At 48.8% G+C, this 25,631-nt stretch overlaps 1 protein-coding gene across 3 annotated transcripts in view; it reads left to right on the forward strand.

Moving 5' to 3' along the window:
• The window catches only part of LOC119372459 (inactive histone-lysine N-methyltransferase 2E), a 533,413-nt gene that overhangs the window by 248,150 nt on the left and 259,632 nt on the right, over positions 1-25,631 (forward strand). For all 3 annotated transcript variants that reach the window (XM_049419603.1, XM_049419602.1, XM_049419604.1), the window contains one exon: positions 19,609-19,853. In XM_049419603.1, the coding sequence (XP_049275560.1) occupies positions 19,609-19,853 (245 nt within the window). The remainder of the gene's footprint in view (positions 1-19,608; positions 19,854-25,631) is intronic.

Below are 25,631 nucleotides of genomic sequence, written 5' to 3' on the forward strand. Positions count from 1 at the left end.
TAAGGGGAGATGTGGGTCGAAGACACTTTTTTTTTTTTAATATTCATCCTAGAGCAATGGCATTTGAGGTATTTGTAGAGATTTTTATGCTGATTTCAAATATATAATTAGTTTTCTTGTAAGTTGCATACTTTTTCTTCTGCACCATGACAAATGTGTAAAACAAGATCTTTTAGCCCCCCTATTTCGATCCTTAAACTTCTATACATTTTGACAATTAATGGCTCATATTGTTGCAGTTGATCTGTAGAGTGCCAAAAACTATCCAGAAAGTGCATAGAAAATATTTGCTAGACGTGAAAAATTCAAACATGGAAAATTCATTATTACCCAGACCACGGTAAATGTTTACTTGCGAATTTTGTAATATGCATAAATAATATTGAGATTTGGAGGAGATAGCTGCACTCCTCACACCTTAGAGAAAATTTGGGCAAAATTTCATGCAGATCCGAGCACCAGAAGTACCAAAAACAAGAGGGGCACACTGAAAAAATTGCCAAAAAGTGTAGGTTGAGAAAAACGAATTTCAAAGTTAAGATTGGATGTTTATTTATGAAAGAGGTAACGAAATCCGATCAAAAATGCACACAAAAGAGGTAAATTGCTCTTCTAGTAGCCACTGCCACTAAAATGAGCCCTAAGTTTCTCCTTCACAGCTCTTTCGAGCAATGTTGCGCGATCTCCCGTAGGTTCTCCTTGCGATCGGTCCGTCACTCGCCGCCCCTACGCTGGCCTCCTCGCTCGGAGCAACTCACCGCAATGTATACATCATCGAAAGAATACTTTCGGGACATTCGCTGTTCTCGCATTGTAGTTCCAGAAACGACGCCTTTACGTTTGTAAGCTGGATCTCGGACGCGTATTCCCGAACGATGACACGTTGGACACTGCATCGATCACGAGGATGTTCAATGCTGTTATGTCAGCGATCAAAGAAGACTCTTTCTACCGTGATCTTTCTTCGTCGTCGAAAAGTCCAATCTTCTCTTTGAGAGGCCTTGACATACTCGAATGCCGCGGCAAACTCGTCGTCGGAACCGTCGCCGTCGCTGTCACTAGGCCTCGCGGCAGCAGACGCACTTGCCATTCGGCGAGTGTTTGGCTTCAATTTGCGCCGGCGTCCTCAAAATTTGTTCACCGAGCAATACTTCAGTGGCCGGTGACTGCACTTGCTACGGTTCTCTTCATCCATGATGAAAATAAATACGCGAGAGAAACGTCCTGCTGTGCAGCTCGATGAAACATGGACCCTGCAACTAGGCTAGAAGACGTCACACTTTTGGTCAAGATGAACAGCCACCTTGTGCTCTTTAGACGCAATTTTAACGCATTTCCAGTTGAGTCTCGACTCTGATTTTTATTTTCGGAACAGCAGAGATACTAACCTTAACAAAACAGGTGAAAATAGAAAAACAATAAATTTTGAAAAAACTCACGTTTTCCGACCCGCATCTCCCCTTAAGCTCCAGCGTGCGATTCAGCAGCATCTGGTAGAACAACGCCGTTTTATCGCCGTTGTACAAATCCGCCGCCTCATAGCGGTCCAAGATTCCAGGCAACACGCAAGGCGTGCAGCAGCCAATGGCGGTCCCCGATCCGTACCACGTGATATAAAAGCCAGTCGCAGCGCTCGAAAAGCGCAGCAAAAGCATGGTTTCTTTATTATTTACTGCGCTTCTGTAGCGTGGGAAACCATGGTTATTTGAAGATCTCATGCGATCCCCAATGGCGAGCGGCCGTGCGTTATCGGCCGTGAGGCGCTAGAAGACGTCACACTTTTGGTCAAGATGAACAGCCACCTTGTGCTCTTTAGACACAATTTTAACGCATTTCCAGTTGAGTCTCGACTTTGATTTTTATTTTCGGAACAGCAGAGATACCAATCTTAACAAAACAGGTGAAAACAGAAAAACAATAATTTTTGAAAAAACTCACGTTTTTCGGCCCGCATCTCCCCTTAAGCTCCATCGTGCGATTCAGCAACATCTGGTAGAACAACGCCGTTTCATTGGCGTTGTACAAGTCCGCCGCCTCAGAGCACTCCAAGATTCCAGGCAGCTTCTCAGCCACCCACAAGGCAGAGACATCGCTGTCAGCAGATGCGGACTCGCCGCTAATCACTCTACCGACGACACCGTGCCGGCTCTTGAACCCTTGCAGACAGCCGTTACTTGCCCTGAAATTGTCATGACCAAGAATAGACTCAAAATCCTTCGCTTTCTGCTGCAGGATTGCGCCACTTTTGGGCACGTTGCATGCCCATGTGTCCAGAAAACCAGGTGAAGACTGCCTTGTCCACATCAGCGTACGTTGACTTCTTCAGTCTTTTCTTCTTCGAGACCGTGCCCGGCCCCGCTGCCTCGCGGATGCCCAATATCGTCGACAGGGATCTGGCTGGGATATTAAATTACGCAGCAACGTCCTTCTCTTGCTCACCTGCGGAAACCACATTTACAATTGCAATCTTTTTTTCAAAAGACTTGCACTTTCTCGGCACGGAGCTCATTGTCACAGTGAGAGAGGCCTAACAAGAGAGAATGCCTCACAGAGCCTCACTGCTTCGTTCACCTGTTCGGCAGAGTAGCGCCACCAGACGTCGCAACTCGCAAGCAAAAGCTGCACAGCGTGGCCTTCGAGATGGTACGCCGCATTACCATCTCGAAGGCTTTGCAACGAGGAAACTCCGTTTGCTGCTAAGCAGTGCAAGCTATTCTAGCGAGGCTTGTATCATCATCGCGGCACGCACTTGCCTGCTGCAATGGTATGCGTTCTACTTGCAGCCGCCCCCGTGTAATGTTAATTTTCGTATTATAAAACTTGCTCGTTGTACATACAAGATTTTAGTAATGTTACGACTCAATATAATAAATGATCAGTGCCGCAAATTCGTTACATTCAGGTGAATTACCGCAACACCTTCGTTACACAGAGGTCACAAATACATGGGCTTCTATGGGGATGGTATTGGGGATTGAAAAAAAATTCATTAAATCCAGGAATTCGTTACATGCAGGCTCGTTACACCCAGGTTTAACTGTATGTGCATCTTCGTTTGCCGTTCAAAACGGATGTCCAGAAGAATCTTGTCTATCACACGATGGCAGTAGTAGCACTTGAAGCTGCTGATTATTCCCATAGAGTTTCCTAAAATTAACTAGAGGGGACTCTGGCGCTGCGATCGTTCAGCTACCATGGGAATGATGGGTAGTACACAAATTTGCCTAGTCTTCGTGCTTGCGGCTTCAAACGTACTTGTGGCTTTGTTTATTGCTGTGTTTTGGCGTTTGTTTCGGATAAAAGAATAGACCGTTGTGAACCTCGTGACCAGGTTTGAATCGCTGAGCCTAAAGAAGTTAAAGTGGCGAAGTGAAACTGCTGACTTTTGCTGAACTTCGTTTTGCGACAAAGCGGATGCAGCCGACGCGGAGCCAAACGGAGCCGAAAGAACGAAGCTTAGACAAATTTGTGTACTACCCATCATTCCCATGCTGGCTGAAGCGTCATGCGTTGCAGCTCCCATAGACACTAGCGCCAGAGTTCCCTCTAGTAAGTATTGTAGGAAACTCTATGATTATTCCTTTGCCCAATGGCTGTATCAGGGAGGTACAGTTAGGAGGAAAATATATCAACTCGACATTTGAGAGCTAAAGGCAGTCAAAGTGGCACGCAGAGCAATTGTCCACGAGCAAACAGATAGTGTTTCAACTAGGAGTACGCGAATATTCGAACTTTCGAATATTTTTCTAATAGTGTTTGCTATTCAATTCATTTTGGACTGGAATTTGACTATTCGAAGTATTCAAACTTTCGGAAGATAAATACAGTAAACGTCCCATTTTTCAGACTGCCTAGGGATCATGAAATCGTCTGAAAAATCGGGCAGTCCAAAAAAAAAAAACGAACTCAAGCTTCTTTATTCCGCTCAAGCGGTCATATGGCTATAGCCACGTCTGAAACAGCTTTAATGCCTGCCAGTACACTTATCAGGCATCTGGGTGCGCACCCAGGCTCTCGTGAATACACTCGGTACCTGCGGTGAATCCCGCCCAAAGGGGGACATGGGTCCTTGCGACCAAAAAAATCATGAAAAGATCGGTTTTTTGAAAGTGGCATTTTCATGAAATACAAACACTGCACATGTCAACACGTCAACGCTCGCAGACGTGCAATGTCTGCGAGCGTTGACGGCGGTGTGGACGGGCCGGCGGAGATAGAGTCACGCCTTTTTTATTGTCAGTGGAGAAACAAGAAGCGCTCTACTCTCGCGCCTAATGTGCACTCTGTGGTGCCTCCATGACTTTTGACACGGGAGCGAGAATACGGCCTTTCCGTCAAGCTTGTCGGCATTTGTGAGAAGTGCGGGAATGTTTTTTTCTAGTGGAGCTCCTCGCGCGTTAGAAATGGCAGGACGGTGAGTCCCTTCGTTGTGAACCTTGTCGGTGCTCGTGCAATGGTCAGCACTGGGAATCGGCAAACAGCAATGAACCGTATTTTCGCTGCAATGAATACATCACACTGCGGCCTTCATTCCAAAACATGTCAGAGCTGTCTGAGGCAGAAGCTGGTGCCGGCAGGCTCGACAGCTGCCCAAAGCTGATGGGTGAGTGCACGGTATGAGTGAAGTCGTTATACCTTGCTAATTCCGGCAATATAGCGGTACCTACGACTGCTTCGTGGATGATGCGTGCATTCGTCGCACAGTCGGCACAGTCATCAAACTTTTTTCTTGACTTGAACTCGACTATGTTGTGTTGAGCAACTTCTATACAGGTTGTGAGTGTGGCCCGAAGCCTGGCAACCCAGACTATGAAAATTGGAATACAGGCAAAACAGCCAGAGAGATGAAAGTTGAAGCAGTGCTCAGACTTTTTCAGGGGTCACTTCAGCTGCACAAACTCTCAGATGGTGATGCAGTTAATCATGGATGTAACGAACCTGCATGTAACGAATTCCTGGATTTAATGAATTTTTTTTCAATCCCCAATACCATCCCCATAGAAGCCCATGTATTTGTGACCTCCATGTAATGAAGGTGTTGCGGTAATTCACCTGAATGTAACAAATTTGCGGCACTGATCATATATTATTTTGAGTTGTAACATTACTAAAATCTTGTATGTACAACGCGTAAGTTTTATAATACGAAAATTAATAATACAGTAAAACCTCGATAATTCGATCTCGGTTAAATCGAAATTTTGGTTAATTCGAAAAATCTGAGCAGTGCCGGGATTTTCAATGCAAATTCTACCGGATTATTTGAATAGCGCGCGGGGCTCAATCCAGATAATTCGTAATTTCCCGCCAGCAGCAACGTACGGGGACAGCCTCCCGGCAACGCATATCTCGGAGGTCATGTTGTTGGTTGAGCGATAGGGGCACGTTCAGTTTTTCCACCGACTTTCTGGCGATCCGCCGGCAGCCAGAGCCAGCCAGCGAGCCAAAATGCATTCGTTTTTTGTGTTATTTCGTGTTCTCAGTTTGACTCTGACGTCGTTTCCTGTCAGTACCGGAAACCAACTGGTTAAGTGCGTTTTCCGTTTCGTGTTTTTCACGTGGGCCGCGTTGCATTTTCCCATGGTTCCTCCATGCATTTTTCGCGTGGTTCGCCCGTTCGCCGTCTTATCAGTCTTGCATTCGTCGTGTTCGCTTCGTCACCAGTGCCTGAATTAACCGCGTGCGAAATCATGGCTGCTTGCGCGACTCACAATCCCGAAGTACAAGACGCTGACGCTTCGGGAGAAGGTGTCCTTAATCGAGGAGGCAGCAAAGTCGACGTGCACGAAAACGCATCTTGCAGAGAAGTACAAGATGGCTTTGTTGACGCTTTCGACCATTTTGAAAAATAAGGAGAAGGTGTTCGAGGCTTACGGGAAGACGCATTCATCGAAACGATCCAGGATTCGTTTTCCAACGTACCCGGACGTTGAAGCCGCTTTAATGAAGTGGCTCCAGCATGCAAACGCTGCTCACCTACCCGTGAATGGCACCATTCTTCGGGAGAAGGCCGACGAGCTGGCACTGCGCCCTGGCCACGAAGGCTTCAAGTGCAGTAACGGTTGGTTCTCTTGGTTTAAGGAGCGAAACAACCCTTACGTACTTAACAGTGTGTGGGGAAAGCGGTAGCACAGACTCAAACGTTGTTGACGACTGGCGGAAACACTTTAGCACCGCTGCTTCAGGAGTTTGCAGAGGACGATGTCACAACTTGGATGAGGCAGCTTTATTTTATAAGATGCTTCCTTCAAAAACATTTGCTGCAAAGGATACCACTGTCTCGGGGAGAAAGCAGCCTAAGGAAAGAATTTCTATTTTGTTGGGCGCGAACATGTCTGGAAACGACAAGCTCCCATTGCTCGTCATCGGCCGGGTGCGTAAGCCTAGATGCTTCAAGGATGCGTGCCTTCCCGCAAAAGATATTGTCATATACAGGCATAACAAGAAGTCCTGGATGATGGCGGCAATATTCGAGGAGTACGTGCGGCTTCTCGACCGGAAGTTTGCTGCCAAAGGGCGGAAAGTGCTCTTTGTAATCGACAGCTGCCCGGCCCACGGTGTCATCGGGAACCTGGAAGCTGTCAAGATCGTCTTCCTCCCTGCAAATACAACAGCCATATCGCAGCCGATAGACCAAGGGGTGATTCTGCAAACGAGGAAAAATTACCGCCACCACCTGTTTAAGCGAGTTTTGCTCTTCTACGACAGTGGAAAGCAGTACAACATAGACTTCCTCGGTGCGATATGTTTGATTGCCTTTGCCTGGAAGGAGTTGGAGCCAAAGGTCATCAGGCGCTGCTTTGCACGTGCCGGGTTCCGAAAAGAAGGTGGCGAATATCAGGATGACGTGTGCAGCTCCTCCTGTCTAGACGATGAGGGAGGCTCGATGTGTGCCCGAATCACAGACTTCAGCGAAGACGACGGTGACGGACTAGGCTTCGCGGAGTATACAAATGTTGAGGCAGGTGTACAAACATCGTACGCCGATGTGCAGGAAGAAATCGTTGACAGTGGAGTAGTCGGCGATGATGGCAACGACGGTGACGATAACGAACCCGCCCGCGCGCTCGCTTTAGCGGCTGTTGTCGATGCCGTGAACACCTTCCGCAGCTTTATCGAGTGCAGCGGTGGTGATAGCGAAATGCTAAGTGTTGTGAGCAGGCTTGAGAATGTGGGGATTCGAGGCGCGCCCGAAGCCACTGCGCGGGCATTTCGCCGTTCCGCGAATCCTTTCCCTCTCCCGTTCTCCCGCGACGGCAAGTGGCGCCATCTTGCGCTACGCGCCGGCTTTCGTGGTGGCGCTGCACGCGGTCTGGGAGCCGCGAAATTCAGCGCGACGGACGCGCGTGCACGCCGGGACGAACTCTCTCTCCTCGGACGCCGCTGGGTGAGCACGCGTTTCCTTCTGGCCCGACGTCCCCTTTGGGAATCGCCGGGCTGTAGCCTGCCTGGGTGCCTCGGCATCCTTCCAGGCGTGTTTACCTCAGTGTTAGCTCCGGTTCGTACGTGAAGCCAAAGAGCGGTGCCTAGTGCTTGCGCGCGGTCGTACCACGCCGAGCCGCACTTGCCGGAGGCCCATACGTACGGAGATTGCCCTAGCACTCGCGACCAGGCCCAGTGGTCATCGCGAGAGTGCGCAGCATAGCCGCGTGGGACCTTTTCCCGAGCGGCGTGTCAAAGCTCGCCATTGCGAGCTGCGACGTGCTTCGCGGAACCCCTTTGTGTATTCCGTCCGCCTGCGGGGGCCTTTTGCTCCCCGCGCCCCGGGAGCGGACGCAGTACTGTGTGTGTTGGGGTGCTGCCGAAGGCAAATAAAGTGTTTGTGTGTGTATGTTATCTCGAACACTGTGTTTATGCCGCGCGGCGCTCAACGCCTTTGCTAGCCGAGCGCGCGCGGAGCAGTGCGCAAAACGTAAGCAGGCGACGGTAGACGCGGCCCTGTGGCTCGCTAAGCCTGAACCCGCGGTAGTCTTCGGCTCCGGTGAGCATCGAGGCTACCACAAGAACATGGCACTTGGGGCAGCCAACTACCGCACTAAGCAATCCAACATCACTGATTATTTCAAGTGACTTTTTTTTTCTCACATGTAAGATGTGATTTCATTTTGTGGTGTGTTTTTCTTGCTTTTTTTTTCATTTTGGTTAATTCGAAAATCCGCATAATTCGAAGAATTTTCGCGGTCCGGCGGCCTTCGAATTATTGAGGTTTTACTGTACACGGGGGCGGCTGCGGGTAGAACGCATACCATTGCAGCAGGTACAGCAGGCAAGTGCGTGCTGCGATGATGATACAAGCGTCGCTAGAATAGCTGGCGCCACTTAGCGGCAAACGGAGTTTCCTCGTTGCAAAGCCTTCGAGATGGTAATGCGGCGTACCATCTCGAAGGCCACGCTGTGCAGCTTTTGCTTGCGAGTTGCGACGTCTGGTGGCGCTACTCTGCCGAACAGGTGAACGAAGCAGTGAGGCGGGTCAGGTGCGAGGCTCTGTGAGGCATTCTCTCTTGTTAGTGTGAGGAGTGCAGTTATCTCCCCCAAATCTCAATATTATTTACGCATATTAGAAAGTTCGCAAGTAAACATTTACCGGTGTCGGCGTCCTAATAGATTACCCATTTTTCACGTCTAGCAAATATTTTATATGCACTTTCTGGATAGTTTTCGGCACTCTACAGTTCAAATGGAACCATATGAGCCATTAATTAGCAAAATGTATAGAAATTCAAGGATCGAAATAGGGGGGCTAAAAGGCCTATGTTTTACACATTTGTCATGGTGCAGAACAACAAGTATGCAACTTACAAGAAAACTAATTATATATTTGAAATCAGCATAAAAATCTCTACAAATACCCCAAGTTTCGTTGCTCTAGGTTGAATATTTAAAAAAAAAAGTGTCTTCGACCCGCATCTCCCCTTAAAGGCACGAAGCGTATGGCAGTCAAGTACGTGGCCAATTCGAAGGCCTGGATGAGCCGAGAAATCTTTACTGAATGGCCGAAGGCATTCAACGAAGATGTCAAGCGTCAGGGTCGCTAAATATGTCCTTTGCTTGACAACTGCTCCGCGCACCACGTCGAACGCCTTCAGCTATTGAACATCGAGCTGCAGTACTTCGCTGCCAACTGCACGTCCCTAATACAGCCGTTAGACAAAGGGATCATCAACAGCTTTAAGTGCTGCTATCGTCGTCGCGTCATTCAGAAGATCCTCTTGGATATACGATTTGAACGACTGACAAAGATAGACATTTACCAAGCCATCGAGATGCTTGCTGCTTCCTGGCAGAAAGTAAAAGCTGACACAGTCGCAAATTGCTTCATGAAAGCCCGGGTGTCAGTGGTTGCAGAGGCTGGAGTCGATGAAGAACCTCAGGAACCTTCAAATCCATCCGACGTCAGTGAAGCGTGGGATGCCTTTTGTGTGAATGGTAGAGTGCCCGATGACGTTGCACTTGACAACTTTCTGTACGCTGACAGTGATGCTGTATCTACCGAAGAAATGTTGGATGTGGCACTTGTAGAAACTGCCCAAGATCGCGGTGATGGTGAAGGTTCGTCAGAGGCAGATGCATAGCCGTTGCCTACCACGAAGGAGGTCTTGGACGCGCTGGACATCCTGCGCCGTCACGGTGGCTCGCTGGATGACGAGGCAGCATTGGATGAGTTGGTTTCTCTGAACCGCCGCGTGACATCATCTTTGACGCGAAAGACACAAGCCAAAATAATGCAGTTTTTTTGTGCTAATTAAATATTTGAGGCGAGTGGCACTGAACTGGCATCCGCCACGTCTTCGTTTGGTTTTTGCGATAGTTTCTCTAGTCTTTACTCGAAAACTGCATGTAACGAAAACCTGGATGTAACGAAAATTCGCGAACTTTTTCCAATTTCGTTATATCCAGGTTTAACTGTAGTTGAGCATTTCTTTCTTTCAAGCAAGCACAAGTGTATGGCTTTGTGCCAATTGGAAAAGAAGATTGCATAAATCATGTGCAAGAAAGGATGGGGATGGCTCTGTGTACACAGGTTGCGAAACACAAGGGCTCTGCTTCAGAAGTTCTTGGTGGAAAAGGGAAATTGACGGGTGACGTGATAACCAAGCTCAGTGCATACTATGGATGGGCATTGAAGTCCAGCAACAGGGATGTCAAGGACATACAGAAGGCCATGATGTGTGGTAGCCTCGATGCTCACCGGAGTCGAAGACTACCGCGGGTTCAGGCTTAGGGAGCCACAGGGCCGCATCAACCGTCGCCTGCTTACGTTTAGCGCACCACTCCACGCGCACTCAGCTAGCAAAGGCGTTGAGCGCCGTGCAGCATAAACACAGTGTTCGAGATAACACACACACACTTTATTTGCCTTCGGCGGCACCCCAACACACACACAGTACACATCTGCTCCCGGGGCACGGGGAAGCAACTGGCTTCCCGCGCGGACGATACACCGGGGGGGGGGGGGGGGGGGGGGGGGGGCGAGCACGTCGCAGCTGGCGATGGCAAGCTTTGACGCGCCGCTCGGGAAAAGGTCCCTCGCGGCTATGCTGCGCACTCTCGCGGTGACCACTGGGCCTGGTCGCGAGAGCTAGGGCAATCTCCGTACGCGTGGGCCTCCGGCAAGTGCGGCTCGGCGTGGTACGACCGCGCGCGAGCACTAGGCACCGCTCTTTGGCTTAACGTACGGAACCGGAGCTAGCACTGAGGTAGACATGCCTGGTAGGGTGCCGAGGCACCCATGCAGGCTACAGTCCGGCAATTCCCAAAGGGGACGTCAGACCAGAAGGAAAACGCGTGCTTACCCAGCGGCGCCCGAGGAGAGAGAGAGTTTGTCCCGGCGTGCATGCGCCTCAGTCGCCGAATCTCACGGCTCCAAGACCGCGGGCAGCGCCACCACGAGAGCCGGCGCGTAGCGTAAGATGACGCCACTTGCCGTCACGGGAGAGGGAAAGGATTCGCGGAACGGTGAAATGCCCGCGCAGTGGCTTCGGGCGTGCCTCGAATCCCCACAGATGGCAACATACCGCCACATCACTTCTAATGACATGGTTTCTGACCAGTCTTTGCCCATCAGGTCCCGACTCTTGGTGTTGCCAGAATGCTGCTCAATCAAGAAACGAGCCCATTCTGAAGCATCGTTATAATTTGGCTTCCCACGTTTGTGAAGCCCTTCGACCAGTGTGCGAGCGCCTCTCAGAAGAAAAACTGCTTGAAAGGTGCCAGCGCAGCATGACCCAAAACAATAATGAATGCTTGCATTCTGTGATTTGAGCATTGGCTCCAAAGGAACAGCACGCCTCACTTTTTGCTGTCGAAGCTGCTGTGGCTGAGGCAGTGATGAAATTTAATTCAGGAAATGTGAGAACTTCATCTGCTATACTGCAGGAGCTTCATTTGAGTTCGGGGCTACTAAACAGCCAGAGAATGGCCAAGAAAGATGACAGGCGTGGAGCAGCATCAGGGCGCAAGCTGGCATCTACAGAAAATCTGCAACGAACTTTCAAAAAGCCCAACTCTGGTAACATGCCGACAGACAGACTACATCCCTGTTGGCTACTGACCACTTAGTTAGGTGAATGTGACACTATTTTTTGTTACATCTAAACAAATATGAGCCTTGTTTGTTTTTGTGCATTTTCTCAAATCCTGAATTTTTGACACTTTGCAACCAACCGGGAGTGATTTCTCGACAACCAGAGTGCCTAGAATTGTCATTCTTGTTGCAGTGCAGAGCCACATGAATGGCTTCTACAGGGGTGGGAGCAGATGTTTACATTTCAGTGTCATTTTTTATTGTAAATTTATTAACTCTTTCATGCACAGAACTTAATTTTTGGCAGGAAACAGAGTTGCATGCTAAAAACGGTGAATTCTTTTTCAAAAAAAAATTTTCTCACAAGCAAAAAACCAAGCCACCTTTAGTTCAAAAGGTACGAGGTGGTCACCTCAGGTGAGGTGACCACCCGAGTCTACCAGTCAGTTTCAGTGGAAGGCTGCAAAACAATGCTTTTTTTTCTGCAGGAGCATGGGGACATTGTATATAGCACACATCCATCTCAATCTTGAAGGCTGAATAAAGTATTTCGCAAAACTTCTCTAAGCACCAATAAAAAAATAATATATTACCAGCCTTTGAAGACCCTTCATGCACGGTGGTCCCTCTAGGTGACCATTAACTTCAGCGACATAGTGCTCTGTTCTGAATTAGTACAGCTTTTAAATTCTAGATTGCTTGGTATTAGCTATTTATACAACTAAGCTATCAACATAATAAAAACCGGTTATACTATTATTTCTGCAAATCAGTTCTGTGGAATCCCGCAAGGTGGCGGAAGGGTCAAGAAAGGGAAAATAGACAACCACCCATTTGTAGCACGAAGCCACAAGGAAATCCATACGGATTTCTCAGAAATAGTTGCCAAAAAATTCGTCCTGGTCCGGGGATCGAACCCGGGGCCAACGCCTTTCCGGGGCAGTTGCTCTACAGGCTGTATTTGGCTGTGGCACAGCTGCATCACGTGGGAGGAGAGGCTGCGCCGCGGCTGCAGCGCGGGGGAGGAGAGGAGAGAAGGCGACCGAACACTTGTGTAAAGGAGGAGAGTGGGAGAGAGAGTAGGCGCATGCGCAGTGGAGCGCGGACGCCACCGGCGGACACAGCCCCAAGCAAAAGCTGCTTCGCATCTAAAAAAAAACCACTTCCCTCCTTAATTGTCTGCCAACCGCCAATTGCAAATTTGCGTATCATGGTGAGTGCCGCTGATACCAGCAAAGCGCGGAATAGATTACGGCTCTTTCACATGGAGCGTTTGGAAACGATGACGCGGAACACACAGACAGTGGTGGAAGAGTGGATAACTTGTCCGGCTTTCCCGAATGTGTGAACGCGCATAAACAATGTGCACACGCATCGCCGAATCTCCGCCGATACACAGCATTTGCTGCCGCGTGAAGCCGATCGTTCCTAGTTGTGTGCAGCACATCACCAACTAAGCTGACGCTGTCGCTGCTGGGGCGCTTGCTGTACTGTACCCTTGCATTTGTCATGAAAGTGTACGTGATGCACACTCCGTTCCTGACCGCACTCGGTCGCGGCGATGGCGAGCTGCTTACATTCGTGAAGGCAACGCGTCTGTGCAGCGCGCTTAGTGGTCTCGCACAAGGAGGCAGAATGAACGGCGGAGCAGTGTGTTTGGGTTATACGCATACCACTGCGCTAGGCCACATGCACCACTGAGCAGTTAGCTGAAGATGCTTATCAGTAGGGTTGTCAGTAGGGGTGTGCGAATATAAAAATTTTCGAATATGAACCGAATGCGAACATAGAGCTTCGAATACGAATTGAATACCGAATAATCAAGAGAAGTAATTTTTTTTTCCACCAGTAATCTTTTATTTTACTACATGTTTATGTTGAAAACAGTACACTTGTATGCTATCAGCACAAAATCTGTTATTGCACGAAAGAATATCTGTACTTACCAGGAAGGGCATGACTGTGCTATATTTAGTTGAGCTTGTGACTTAATTAGGTTCAGTTCGCATGTTGAAAAGCTTTCTTCTTCCTTTTCTACGGGCTGGAACCGTATTATATAAAAAAAAGCTTCTGCACCCGTCTTGGTGGCTTAGCTGCTGTGGAGTCATACTAGTGAGTACAAGGGCACTGGTTGGATTCCTGGCAAGGCAGCTGCATTATGAAGAGGTCAAATGTAACAATGCCCATTAAAGAACACCAGATAGTCACAACTGATCAGGATTCCCCCACTATCATCATCATATCAGGGTTTTGGGAGTTTTGGCACTTTATTTATGCATATTTTCGCCCCTGTTATCACTGGTCGACACTCTAAGGCAAACGGAAGTATCGGTGGCATCTTTCTGCCACGCAACGATTATCATCTGGGTTGCTTGCATTTCGTTTCTTGAAAACTCTGCGCTGGCAACTTTCCTATCACGAACGCTATGTCATGCTGATAACCGCACGTCGTTTGTGATTGGGAAGTACCTGTCACGCGGCGATAACGCAGTGAAAGTCCACGAGATAGGCGATATTGTTGGGTGGCAAAAAGATTCCCCAAATACACCTTTTTGTCGAAGTTGACACAGCCGCAACACCTGTTCAAAATGTCGGCGGTGAGCACGTTATTTCGCCGCTTCGAGAACCGCCTTCGTGCACTCGTTGCTGATGGCAGGAAAATGACGCTGACGAAACAGCGAGGTTGGCGAGATAGCACGAACGATACACCCGGGTGTGATGCGCGCCCGATGGAATCTAAAGGCGTGCTTACGGGAACGCAGCGTAACTACGCAGTATATTCTTCGCCTGACGTGCGCCACAGCTAGCAAAAAAGAAATATATGTGATGTCGCCACAGCGGCCACAGTAAAGGTTACCAAAAGTGCCCACTACTGGTGCTACCATCGAGCCATTTCAGAACTATGACAAGTATACTGGCTGACATTGCGGCACGGCGGACAGACGACTGTGCGGCTTTCGTCAATGCTTGCGTGTACATTTGTACGGCGATCCCTTAGTGAAAACCGTCGCAGCTACATATTGAACATGGTACCTCTGCGGCATAGAGACAAGCGTCCCAAGTTCGTTGTGTGCAGCGCGTCACCTGCTAAGCTGTGGGAGTTCAGGCGTCCGCGCCAGTGGCTCGACGCCATCTTCCCTTGGAGAATTCTCGTGTCCCTCTCTTCTCGACCGGACGGGTGGCAGCTAGTCATAAATCGCCGTCACTTTGCTGCCACCCCGCCCTCGAAGGTTAAACACGGTGGCCGATTGGCCCAATTTTTGGCGGGATTTGGACCTTGCTCGCACTACCCTAGAAGCGACGGGCGCGCGACCAGGTTCGGGAGAGACCACTTGGGGACCTCGAAGGGTGCGTACGCGTTTTGGCCGCTCCGGCCGGCGGCGATCCTTTGTTCTTTGTTCTTCGCCGCCGGCCGGCGGTTACGTCGTTTTGTCGGGGCTCCGGCCTCAGCGGTCGCGCGCTACCCTCCGCGATCTCGAAGTCCCGAGGCAGCGCCTCGCGATCGTGCACCGTATGTTCCTTTTAAGTGTTGCTATGTCTGTTCTGTTTTCTTCTGCTCTGGGGTGCGAGATCGCGGGAGCGCTGGCCGAAGGGTAGGTCGGCTCTCCAAACCTGGTTCTTTCTTTGTTTGTTCGTTTTGTGGGTGTGCCATTCGCGGCCACATTTGGTAACAATTGTATTAGCTAATTGGTGTCCTGTGTAACTATCTTACGTGCGATTGGTTGTAACAAATTATTGTTCTCTTGTATTAAAATCCCCCGTAATAAATCACTAATTTGGAGAGCGTCGCCTAGGGTCTCCCTCGCTGTGCGCGACGGCTTGCCGTCCCTTCGCGGTGATGGGCCGAGTTATCGCGCGCAGCAGTTCGAACGGTACACGGGCGCGGGACGAACGAGGACGCGGCAGCCTGCATGAAGCTCCCAGTGCTCGAACCCGCGGTGGTGCTTGGCACGACACCACAAAGCTCACCCAGATAAACGGCGGGACGCTCACCGTAACGTACGCGTGCGTTGCCCGTGCGCTGCGAGATTTCTCCGCACTCGGAAAGCGTCAAACCGAGCAAAAGTGCTTCGAGTATGTTGTCAAGCCGATGCAGCGACGGCGAGCTGCTTTCATTTCTGCAAGTGACATGCCCTTAATTGAAGCGGTCCCACGCAAGGGCGCAGCAGCAAATCGCGTGTTTGGGTTGTCACCCTAAAAGCCTGCAGTACACCTACACCAGCGGCAACAGCGCTAAGCCGTACGCACTGCCGAGCAGGCAGTTCATGATTTAGTTTCCTTAAGGTGCTCGTCGTTGATAGGTTTGTTGCAAAGTGCCGCGGCGCGTTCGCCGGTACCCGTCATCACGCTCCGTGTATTTCCGATGCTTATCCGTGCAGGCATCACCGCACACGCCGAAGTTGTACTGACCACTGGTTGACCACTCATGCGCTTACGGTAAGGGTGCAAAGTTTGAAATTTTTTTTCAGTAATATATACGGCTGAATGTTCGAAAAAGATCAAATATTCAAGTTGCTTCGAATATTCGAAACTTCTCAAATAGACGGTTTTCGAATCGAATATGAATACTACAAATGTAATATGTATTTGACTAATATTCGAAACTTTCGAATATTTGCACACCTCTGGTTGTCAGCGATTAAGCCGTACGGCACGTTTGCCGCCTGGCGCGATCACTTCTCCGTGCATTTCTGGTGCTGATCCATAAAGACATCACTGCACCAGCCGCGCTGTGCTATTAGCGCCTAACAGTGGCGCCTTCAGATTTTCAATATGCTTCACTCCATCACTGTCTCTCATTGCGGCAAAGCTGCCTTTCAGACTCTGCTATGGCCTCAAATGGATCGACTCATGAAAGTACTGATTCAAATCTACGAGATGATAGATGCAGCAGAGGTGGCGGCCTTAATTAATGCCGTTTCGGACCATAAATTTTTTCAGAAAGTTCGAAAAGTAGGACACCAAAGATGTTCCGCGTTTGAAATTTCAGACGTTCTTATACCTGATGTCTATGGAGCAGATTAGGAACTCCGAAGGGAGCGCGCCCTTGTCCACCATCAGAAAATTATCAGTTGGGTCTCCACTGAAGTTGAAAAAGGAGGAGAGGCTGAGGAAATAGCATCTTTCCCTTTACGTATAAAGTGTTTGTTGACACCATTTGGTTGCACCAAACCATGTAAATAAATAAAATTCAGCCTCATCATTGCCTCATTCTTGATAAGACAACTAGGGAACACCACACCTCCAACGCTTCGACAACCTAGCCAAAAGAAACGCTTCTATTTTGCTATCTCGTAAGAATATGCTTAGGGATCCTCTGGAACTTTTTTTCTGTAATTTTGCTTCGAAGTATTTGAAAAGTATTCGAGATATAATCGAAAAATAGTCTATTCAATCCGCACTGGAACGTTCGCGGTGCTTGTCACAATCTACGTTGGGGCCTCCGAATAAAATTTCCTCACTTGCTGCGTTATCTTCTTTTCTTTTTATTTTCTGCCACTCTCCAATTGGCTACAAAGTGCTTAACGTCATGGAATGAATAAACTGGGTTTTGTCTTCCTAGCACTGCATGGGTCGTCTTTTTTCCTGGGACTGGCTCTCGTTTCAGGATGGTATCCGCTGAAAGCATGATTGTGCTGATGTTGAATGGTTCGCACATCTTTTTGTTTACTTTTCCAAAAGCAAGTTTTCTTTGTGAAACTGCTTCATATTTGGAATTTTGTTCCCGAAAATGGCATAGTTTTTCCCCCCGAGACCTTCTCCAAATTTGGACTTTCCTGATCCAAAAATTGCTCTAAATCCTATTTTGGTTGTTGCACCCTGAACATATCATACAGGTACGATGCTACAACTGCATTGTAACAGCAGCACTCCTTATACACTGGATCTTATGGGGACAACCTGGAAACAACGTACCAGCTGAAAGATTTAGTATCCGGCAACGTAACAGCGAGGTGCCACTGTACAGTCAACTGCCGATTTTCTGGACGTGCTCGAAAATTTGGACGCTTTCGCGGCACCGTCACCAGCCCCATAGACATCCACGTATAATAAGAACATCTGAAATTTCGGGCACTGAAACTCTTCAGCGTCCAATCTTTCGGACTTTCTGCCCAAATTGCAGGTCCAAAAAGCATTAATTGGAGCCTCCACCTCTGCCACGTCTATCATCTTGCAGGTTTGAACCAGCGCTTTCGCGAGTCGATCTGTTCGCGACAGTAGCAGTCCGAAAGTCAGCTTTGCCGCCATGCCGAAGTGTTATGGGGTGAAACAGACCAAAAATTCAAAGAGGCCGCTATCACGGCGCCGTGGGGCGATGTCTTTACAGATAAGCAGCAGAAATGCATGGAGGCGTGATGGCGGCAGGTGGCAAACGCGCCAGTATGGTTTAATCACTGACAACCTTTACGATAAGCATCTTCAGTTAACGGCTTGGTAGTGCATGTGGCCTAGCGCAGTTGCATGTATACTGCGTGCATTTAATAGGCGAGAACCCAGATGTGCTGCGCCACCATTCATGCTGCCTCTTTGTGTGAGACCACTAAGTGCACCGCACAGATTCGTTGCCTTCACGAACGTAAGCAGCTAGGAACGGAGTGGGCATCACGAACCTTTTTATGACAAATGTGTGCATACAATACAGCAACAGTACAGTGATGGCGGCAGCTTAGTTGATGATGTGCTGCACACAACTAGAATGATCGGCTTCACACGGGATCAAATGCTGCATATTGGCGGAGATTCGGCGATGTGTGTGCGCATCGTTTACGTGTGCACACGCATCGGGGAAAGCTGGACGACTCGTCTGCTCTTCCGCCACTGTCTTTGTGTTCCGCGTCGTCGTTTCCAAACGCCCCATGAGAGAGCTGTAATCTATTCCGCGCTTTACTGGTATCTGCGGCGCTCATTACGAGACTCAAATTTGCAAGTGGTGGTTGGCACGTAGTTAAGCGGGGTTCGTGGCAGGCACTGAATGTATTTGCGAGAGCCTGAGCGCACACCAAAATGTCTGATAAGTGCACTGGGAGCCATTAAAGCTATTTTGGACGTGGCTGTGGCGATTTGACCGCTTGAGCAGAATAAAAAAAGCATGAATTTGTTTTTTTCGGACTGCGCGATTTTCCGGACGCTTTCACGGGCTCTAGGGAGTCCGAAAAATTGTACGTTGACTGTATAGAGTTTTGTGTGCCTGTATTGCCGCACACCCTGTTTGAGACTTGACTCACAATACTCACTCTGAATTACCATACTTAATTGGGGAATTTTCTTCTTACTTCAGGGCTCGAAAGAAGGGTTGCACAAGTAAAGTGAAAATTTTGCAAGCACATCGCTAATAATGTTTACAAAAGCCATAGGTACCGTGCATTTTTATTGCTTATCTGTGTAGGATATGCTGGAAAACTCGCCAGATATTTGCTGCACATCGAAGTGTTCGCCACACCGCAACTGGACAGGTGCAGTTAACCTGGCAAAGTAATCATGGTACACACTAATGGCCAGACCTGTGGCTTCTGGATTTAGGATTTGTTGCAAATAAACTTTAACTATTAGTACTTTAAATGTGAGGGCGTATTAATGAGCTTTTGCTGTATATGGTAATTTACCAGGAGTGATTTCCAGAATTACTTTTTCTGCCTCTACTGCACCAGTCTCCCCAAGCCTGCTTTGCATGCCGTGATCTAAAGTGATGGGCCAAAAGTCTCCTTTTTTGAATGCCAGGGTGATATCTTAAAGGCACGTACAGCAGACTCTCGTTAAATGGAACCTAAAGGGAGCCAGAAAATATGTTCCGTGTAACAGGAGCTTCATTTACTGAGAGATGAACTGGGTTGCAGCATTGAGGCACGAAACCAAAGTTCCATTTACGCAGCAATTCTGTTCAGGAGATTTCCATATACTGAGAGTCTACTGTATATTACACGAGGGCAAAATTTACAGCAGCAATTAAGGTTGTTTATTTAAAAGAACCTGGCTGTGTGTCAACATTACAAATGGTGCCATGATAGTTATTTACTTTAACTGGCAGTTACAATGGTAACCAAACACCAGTATGGTCCTCCTGTTCTTCTCATCATGGTGTGCAGACTCGGGAGGAGCGGAAGATCGATGCCATCATGCGTGCATTTGAGAAAATGGAGCGCACCGAGAAACGTCGCCAGCTGGCCCTGGAGCGGCTGCAGCATCGGGGAGGGAGGCCGTCAACCGATGAATGCCGGCCAGAGGTGGATGAGCGCTCTAACGAGGAGACTCCAGCTCTTGAGACTGACCCTCCCGGTCTGCCGGAGGATGCTGAGCGCTCTCGCTCTCTACGAGTGGGAAGTCGCAAGAGGTCAGAATTCGCTCGGGATGCACCACAGAGAAACTAGAAACGTGCTTGAAGGCAAAAGAACACTCCTAGTGAAGCAAGCTTTTAAATCTGTGATCAAACACATCAAAGTGACATCAAGCGGCATTATGCCGATTCCTTAGTACAATTATTCAACACTGAGTGTGAAAAACATGGTATCCAGTATGCTCCATCTTGCGATTAAGCACTGCCAAACCCGATTATTTTGAACTCGGATAAATCGAATGCTCTTTTATATCAAACTATTTTCAAACAGGACAATGCCTTGACGTCAGTGCATAGGGAAATATTGCAGCTACATAGAACAAAAATAGCCAGAACACTTCATACATCATCAGGCAGCGTAAAATGGCCCAAGAAGTTGGCTTTACCTCACAAGAGGTTGCCCATTCCTCATAGAAAGCGCTTTCCCACACGTATTTGGGAGAGCGAGCAGTGTGATGTGGATGGGAGCGAGTATAAACTACCGCTTGCCGCTTTCTGCCATGGTTCCGCGTCGTTGTGCCCTTAGTCCCATTGTGCACAGTCACCGTGGTCGCCATTCACTTCTCCGCTCCCTTTGGTAAGTGATGGCTTCGGCGAAGCATTAGAAAGTGATTTCACACCTGTGCCAACCGCGCCAAAGTACACCAAATTGGATTTATTGCACCATGTTGATAAGATCAATGTATATTGCGCCAAACGGTGCCAGAGTGTCGGGTTTGACCGTGTCGATCACTGGCCGTTGCACCGCCAGCACGTCCGACATGTGCAGCCTGATCTTGGGGTCACCAAAGTCACAACCATGGACCAAGAATTATTCCACAGATGAAACAGTGCTCGAGCGTGCCTCCTGTTGAAGCCACAACACCGTGCATGGTGCCAACTCAGCTTCTCTTGTACAAAGCGGCTCGATGGCAAAGTGCACTCTCTGCAGAGGCTCGTGACATCTAGGCCAATCGGTGGGAATTCATCAGTTCACGTCATATGTTCCAGAAACGTTGCTTGTAGCACATTTCAAGCTCCGTATGGCATGTAATTAAGCCAATATTTGGTAATAACTACATGCACGCCGCTAAAATGTCTCAATTCTGTTTCTGGACATTACGAAATGGAATCTGGGAAAACTAGAAATAGATCTGTGAAACAATATTGAATATTTCTAGATTCGCATCCATAGAAGATCACGGGAACAGTGGGAGCACGCTGGCACTATTCTCAAATGTACCATATTTACTCTAATGTAACGGAGTTTTTTTTCGAAATTTTTGCTTCCTATAGTCGGCCCTCGCGTTACAATCGAATGCTGAAATAACTATTTTTTCTTTCTTGATGCAATGAAATGTCATTTTACATGCCACTCTCATGGTTCCCTCGCAGCCATTTCGCTCGCCTGATATACACCAAAATTAGTATTGCGCGATGAGACTCTATGATGAACGTAAATCAGAGGTGGTAACGTGAAAATCATGACATGCTCATGGTGCACTCGTGGCCGTTTGGCTAGCTTGATATTGCCACGCCCGCTTCTTGTTAATGGTGACTCTCGCTGTGCAGATTCCCGCCGGCGTCACTAGGTGCGCTCCAGCAGTCGAATTTCGGGGCCTTCCCAGGCGGTCTTGACTTTCTTCAGCTTGGTGGCGAACGGTCCACTGATTACAGAATAATCGGCTCCGGTGTCGACGAGAACTGTGACGCTGTGGCCGTCGATAAGAACGTCAAGGTCGCTAGTTCGTCGTCTTGCGTTGCAGTTAGGTCGAGGCGTTGGGTCACGGCTACGTCAATTTGTTCCACTGCTTCCCCGTTGCGTCGTCAGGTCTTCTTCCGGCCGTGCGGTTTGGTCGTGAGGGCTCCGTCTAGTTTGCGTCGTGTTCTTAAGGTTCGTCGTGGCGTCACTGCGTTGGCGGAGGATCTTCGCTAGTTGGTCGTACAGCAACCGCACCTCCATCAGTTGCTTCCCTTAGTTTTCCAGATACAGGCTAGGTGACCGGTCCCGGCTTGGGCCAGTGTATGTTCGGCGTTGGGGAGAGACGTGGCGGCCTGGTGAAGGTGATCGGGAAGGTCCTTGGGGTGTCCACTGCGCTCCTGCGAGGTAGTCGGCGATGTCGCGTGGACGTTCACCCCGCTGTGGACGCGGCGTGTCAATGGCGAACCCACGCAGTCCCATCTGTCGGTACTGGCAGCGGCGGTAGGTATGGCCAGCTTCTCCGCAATGGTAGCAGAGTGGGCGGTGGTGGGGGGGGCGCGCGCCAAACGTCTGTTTTCCTCGGCGTGTATCGCTGGCCGGCGGGCGGGCGGGCGGTATGACGTCAGTGGTGGCGGCGGTGGTGCCTAGCGGCGGAACTGCTGGGACGGCACGGCGTCTTGATGTGGACGAGGAGGGGGGGGCGTTGCATCGGGCTGTAGCAGCGTAGCTCTGCATGCAGCTGCAGCTGCGCTGGCTCCGGGGTGCCCAGCGACTGCTGGATTTCCTCTCGGATAATGTCTGCGATCGAGGCAACTTGAGGCTGCCACGACGGGAACATTCGTCGAAGTTCTTCGCGCACAACGGCCCTTATGTTCTCGCGCAGATTGTCAGAGCCGACGGCTTGAACCGCTCCGCTGTCTTGGATAAAATGGCAGTTGTACTGGCGGGTTCACATTTCCAGCGTCTTCTCTATTGTTGTTGCCTCTGAGAGAAATTCCTGGACGGTATTCGGTGGATTCCCTCATAAGTCCCGCGAAGAGCTGTTCTTTTACTCCTCGCATGAGGAAATGAACCTTCTCTTCAGGCATGTTGGGGTCTGCATGGCGGAAAATACGGGTCATTTCTTCCGTGAAGAGCGTGACGCTTTCGTTGGGGAGCTGGACGCGAGTTTCAAGCAGAACTTCGGCCCTCTTTTTGCGGACGACGCTATTGAATGTGGTCAAGAACATGGTTCGGAAAATGTCCCACGATCTTAGAGTGGACTCTTGGTTACCACGTCCTAGCGGCGTCTTCTAAGGCGAAGTAGACATGACGCAGCTTGTCTTCATTGCTCCAATGGTTGAAGGCAGCGACCCGGTTGTATCTATCCAGCCAGATTTCAGGGTCCTCGCTCGATGACCCACGGAATTTCGGCGGCTCCCTGGGCTGCTACAGCAGGAGTGGCGTAGGCTGCACAGGCGCTGTCATCGTGGCCGCTTGCTTTGTCGTCTTGGCTCTTGTAATGTCAGGTAGAGATCCAAACTCGGGTTGTAGTCCTAGCTGCCTCTGGCTAGCTCGACGATTCAGGATGTCTTTCGGGTCTTCTTGGTGACGACGTGGACTTGTATCGCGGTCTTGCGGGGTTGTCCGGAACATGGACGAAGCAGCACCTCCACCAGATGTGACGGGGCCGGGATGTCGACGAAGACAGCAGTCGTCGTATTTAAGATGAAACTCTTTATTTGGCCGAACTTGTGCCCGGAAAATGAAAACTCAAGCTACACCAATACACGCTGTACACTGATAGTGGCGAACTGGGCGTCGGCCGTCGATAAACTGCTCATGACTGGGACGCTCCGTCTTTTATGCATCACGCATCGAACTTTACAGTCTTATTACTGGTGGTTGCGCAAGCTCTCGAATAATCTAAGCGGTTCGCGGCCTGCGCGCAATCTTAACAAAGTGATCTACTACAATCGCGAAGCTTCTCGAACACTGCCGCGTGGTCAGCGCCGAGCGTTGATAACCGTCATTGGGGGTCAAACCCGAATACATCAAAATAAAACAAGAAGCGGGCGTGGCATTCTGGTATACGGAAGGAACCCGGCAACAACACTGGACGCCGTGCTACCCAACGTCACCGACGAAGAAAACCTCGACGTGACTGTCTACCTTCAGCGCGCTGAAGAAGCCCGACAACTCGCCCGCCTACATGTTGCATCATTTTTATTACAACAAAAGCAGAAAATGTCAAACATTGTGTTTCCAGAGCGTGGTGGCTACTGCGCAAAGGACATCTCTAGTAACAAGAAAATACAGTAACACGTCTTTTTTCTTTTCTGAGCTTCGCTAAACAACAGTAATGATCTATGGTCGGAAATTGGGAACTGTTTTGTAAAGAAAAAGACCGTTCCAATTAAATGCATGTTTTTTCATAATATCATTCTGCAGTCCTTTGAGAACATTTTGGGGGACTTTGAACAATATTGAGATTGGGTTTTTTTTATTATAGATTTTTGAATGGAGGAGCACTTTTCTCTTTTTGGTGTTTCGAGCATGAAAATTTACTACTTTGAATATTATTAGAGAAATACAAATGCAGAGGTTCATTATTCACATTAAGGCCTATTCATACTGCAAATATGAACAAGCTCAGATGTTCACAGAAGTAGCCATAGCGTCCCAAATTTGACTGATTTTCAAAAACGCAGAGTTTTTCGTGAATTTTTAAAAATACATAATTTACTCAGAATTCCATGAAATGATAAGAGCTATTTCCTCTTTACTTCTACTTCCGCCAAAAAGAAAGATATTTGTAATATATAGCTTCAGTGGCTGCCAGCATGACTGCGAATTTACGAAAACGCACTCTTCGTAAAATGGTCGTCGTCAACCAGCGACACTTGTCGAATTTTCCTGTGTTGAAAAAAATTTTTATTTGAAAACGAACTGCGATTTCGTGCTGTGCAGTCATATGTGCACAACATACAAAATTATCAGGAAAATCGGAAACATCAAATATACACCCTTTTTCTATCTTTCGTGGAATCGACCTGAGAGTCGGTCCGAGGCGCGCGTTTGCGATGTTCGCTATGAGTGCGGCGCGCCATCGTAATCCCACCGAGCTTCCGCTAGTAGCTCCAAACTAAAACGTAGTTCTTGTTCAAAGTTATCGTCGAGCCGTCAACACAGAGCGATTGCGAATACGCCACGAAGTAGCGCGACTTTCGACAGCCGTGAGCTCGAGACGCACGAGCTGCAGACAACGATCTAACGGAGCGAGCATCGGACCAATGGCGAGGCGCGCTGGGGCAACATGGCGGACGCGGCCAATCGGAGGGCTCGAAACGACCTTCGAACATTTGCTTTTTGTGCGCTTGTTTTCGAAGGGAGGAGCCAGCTGCGGCGAGGAATTTGAAGACGGAGAAATGCGCTTTCCGATGAGCCCAAGCTATCGGCGCCCGGTGGCGTCGTTGCGGAGCTGTGATTTTTTGAAAATCAGTGTTTTTTTGCGATTTCCCCAATAATTTTCGCCACCTCGGCAGGCGCAACAATTTTTTTATAGCACTTCTATGCGGTTTTCGGTGAAGATATTTTGGAATCGGATATAAAAAGGGCTACAGAAACTAATAATAATAATAATAATAATAATAATAATAATAATAAAGTTTATTCCTCCTCCTTGCCATTTTTCGCGATACGAAAGCCGCGTCCCCCCTTAAGCAGTTTCTTGTGCGTTAGCGAACCTGGGACTCTACTTTTCTTTGTTATTGTAATTTATTTGTGTATGCACTTGTTTTATTTTTCTTCTATGTTCTGTCACAAGCATCGGGACGATGCTTTTTCAGAGGGGGCAATGCCACGCCTACTTGTTTTATTTTGATGTATTTGGGTTTGACCACCAATGACGGTTTTCAGCGCTCGGCGCTGACCACGCGGCTGTGTTCGAGAAGCTTCGCAATTGTAGTAGATCACTTTGTTGAGATTCTGCGCAGGCCGCGAACAGCCTAGATTATTCTAGAGCTTGCGCGACCACCAGTGATAAGACTGGAAAGTTCGATGTGTGATGCATAAAAGACTGCGCATCCCAGCCATGAGCAGTTTATCAACGGCCG

This window comes from Rhipicephalus sanguineus, chromosome 10, assembly GCF_013339695.2.
Source record: "Rhipicephalus sanguineus isolate Rsan-2018 chromosome 10, BIME_Rsan_1.4, whole genome shotgun sequence".
Lineage (NCBI taxonomy): Eukaryota > Metazoa > Arthropoda > Arachnida > Ixodida > Ixodidae > Rhipicephalus > Rhipicephalus sanguineus.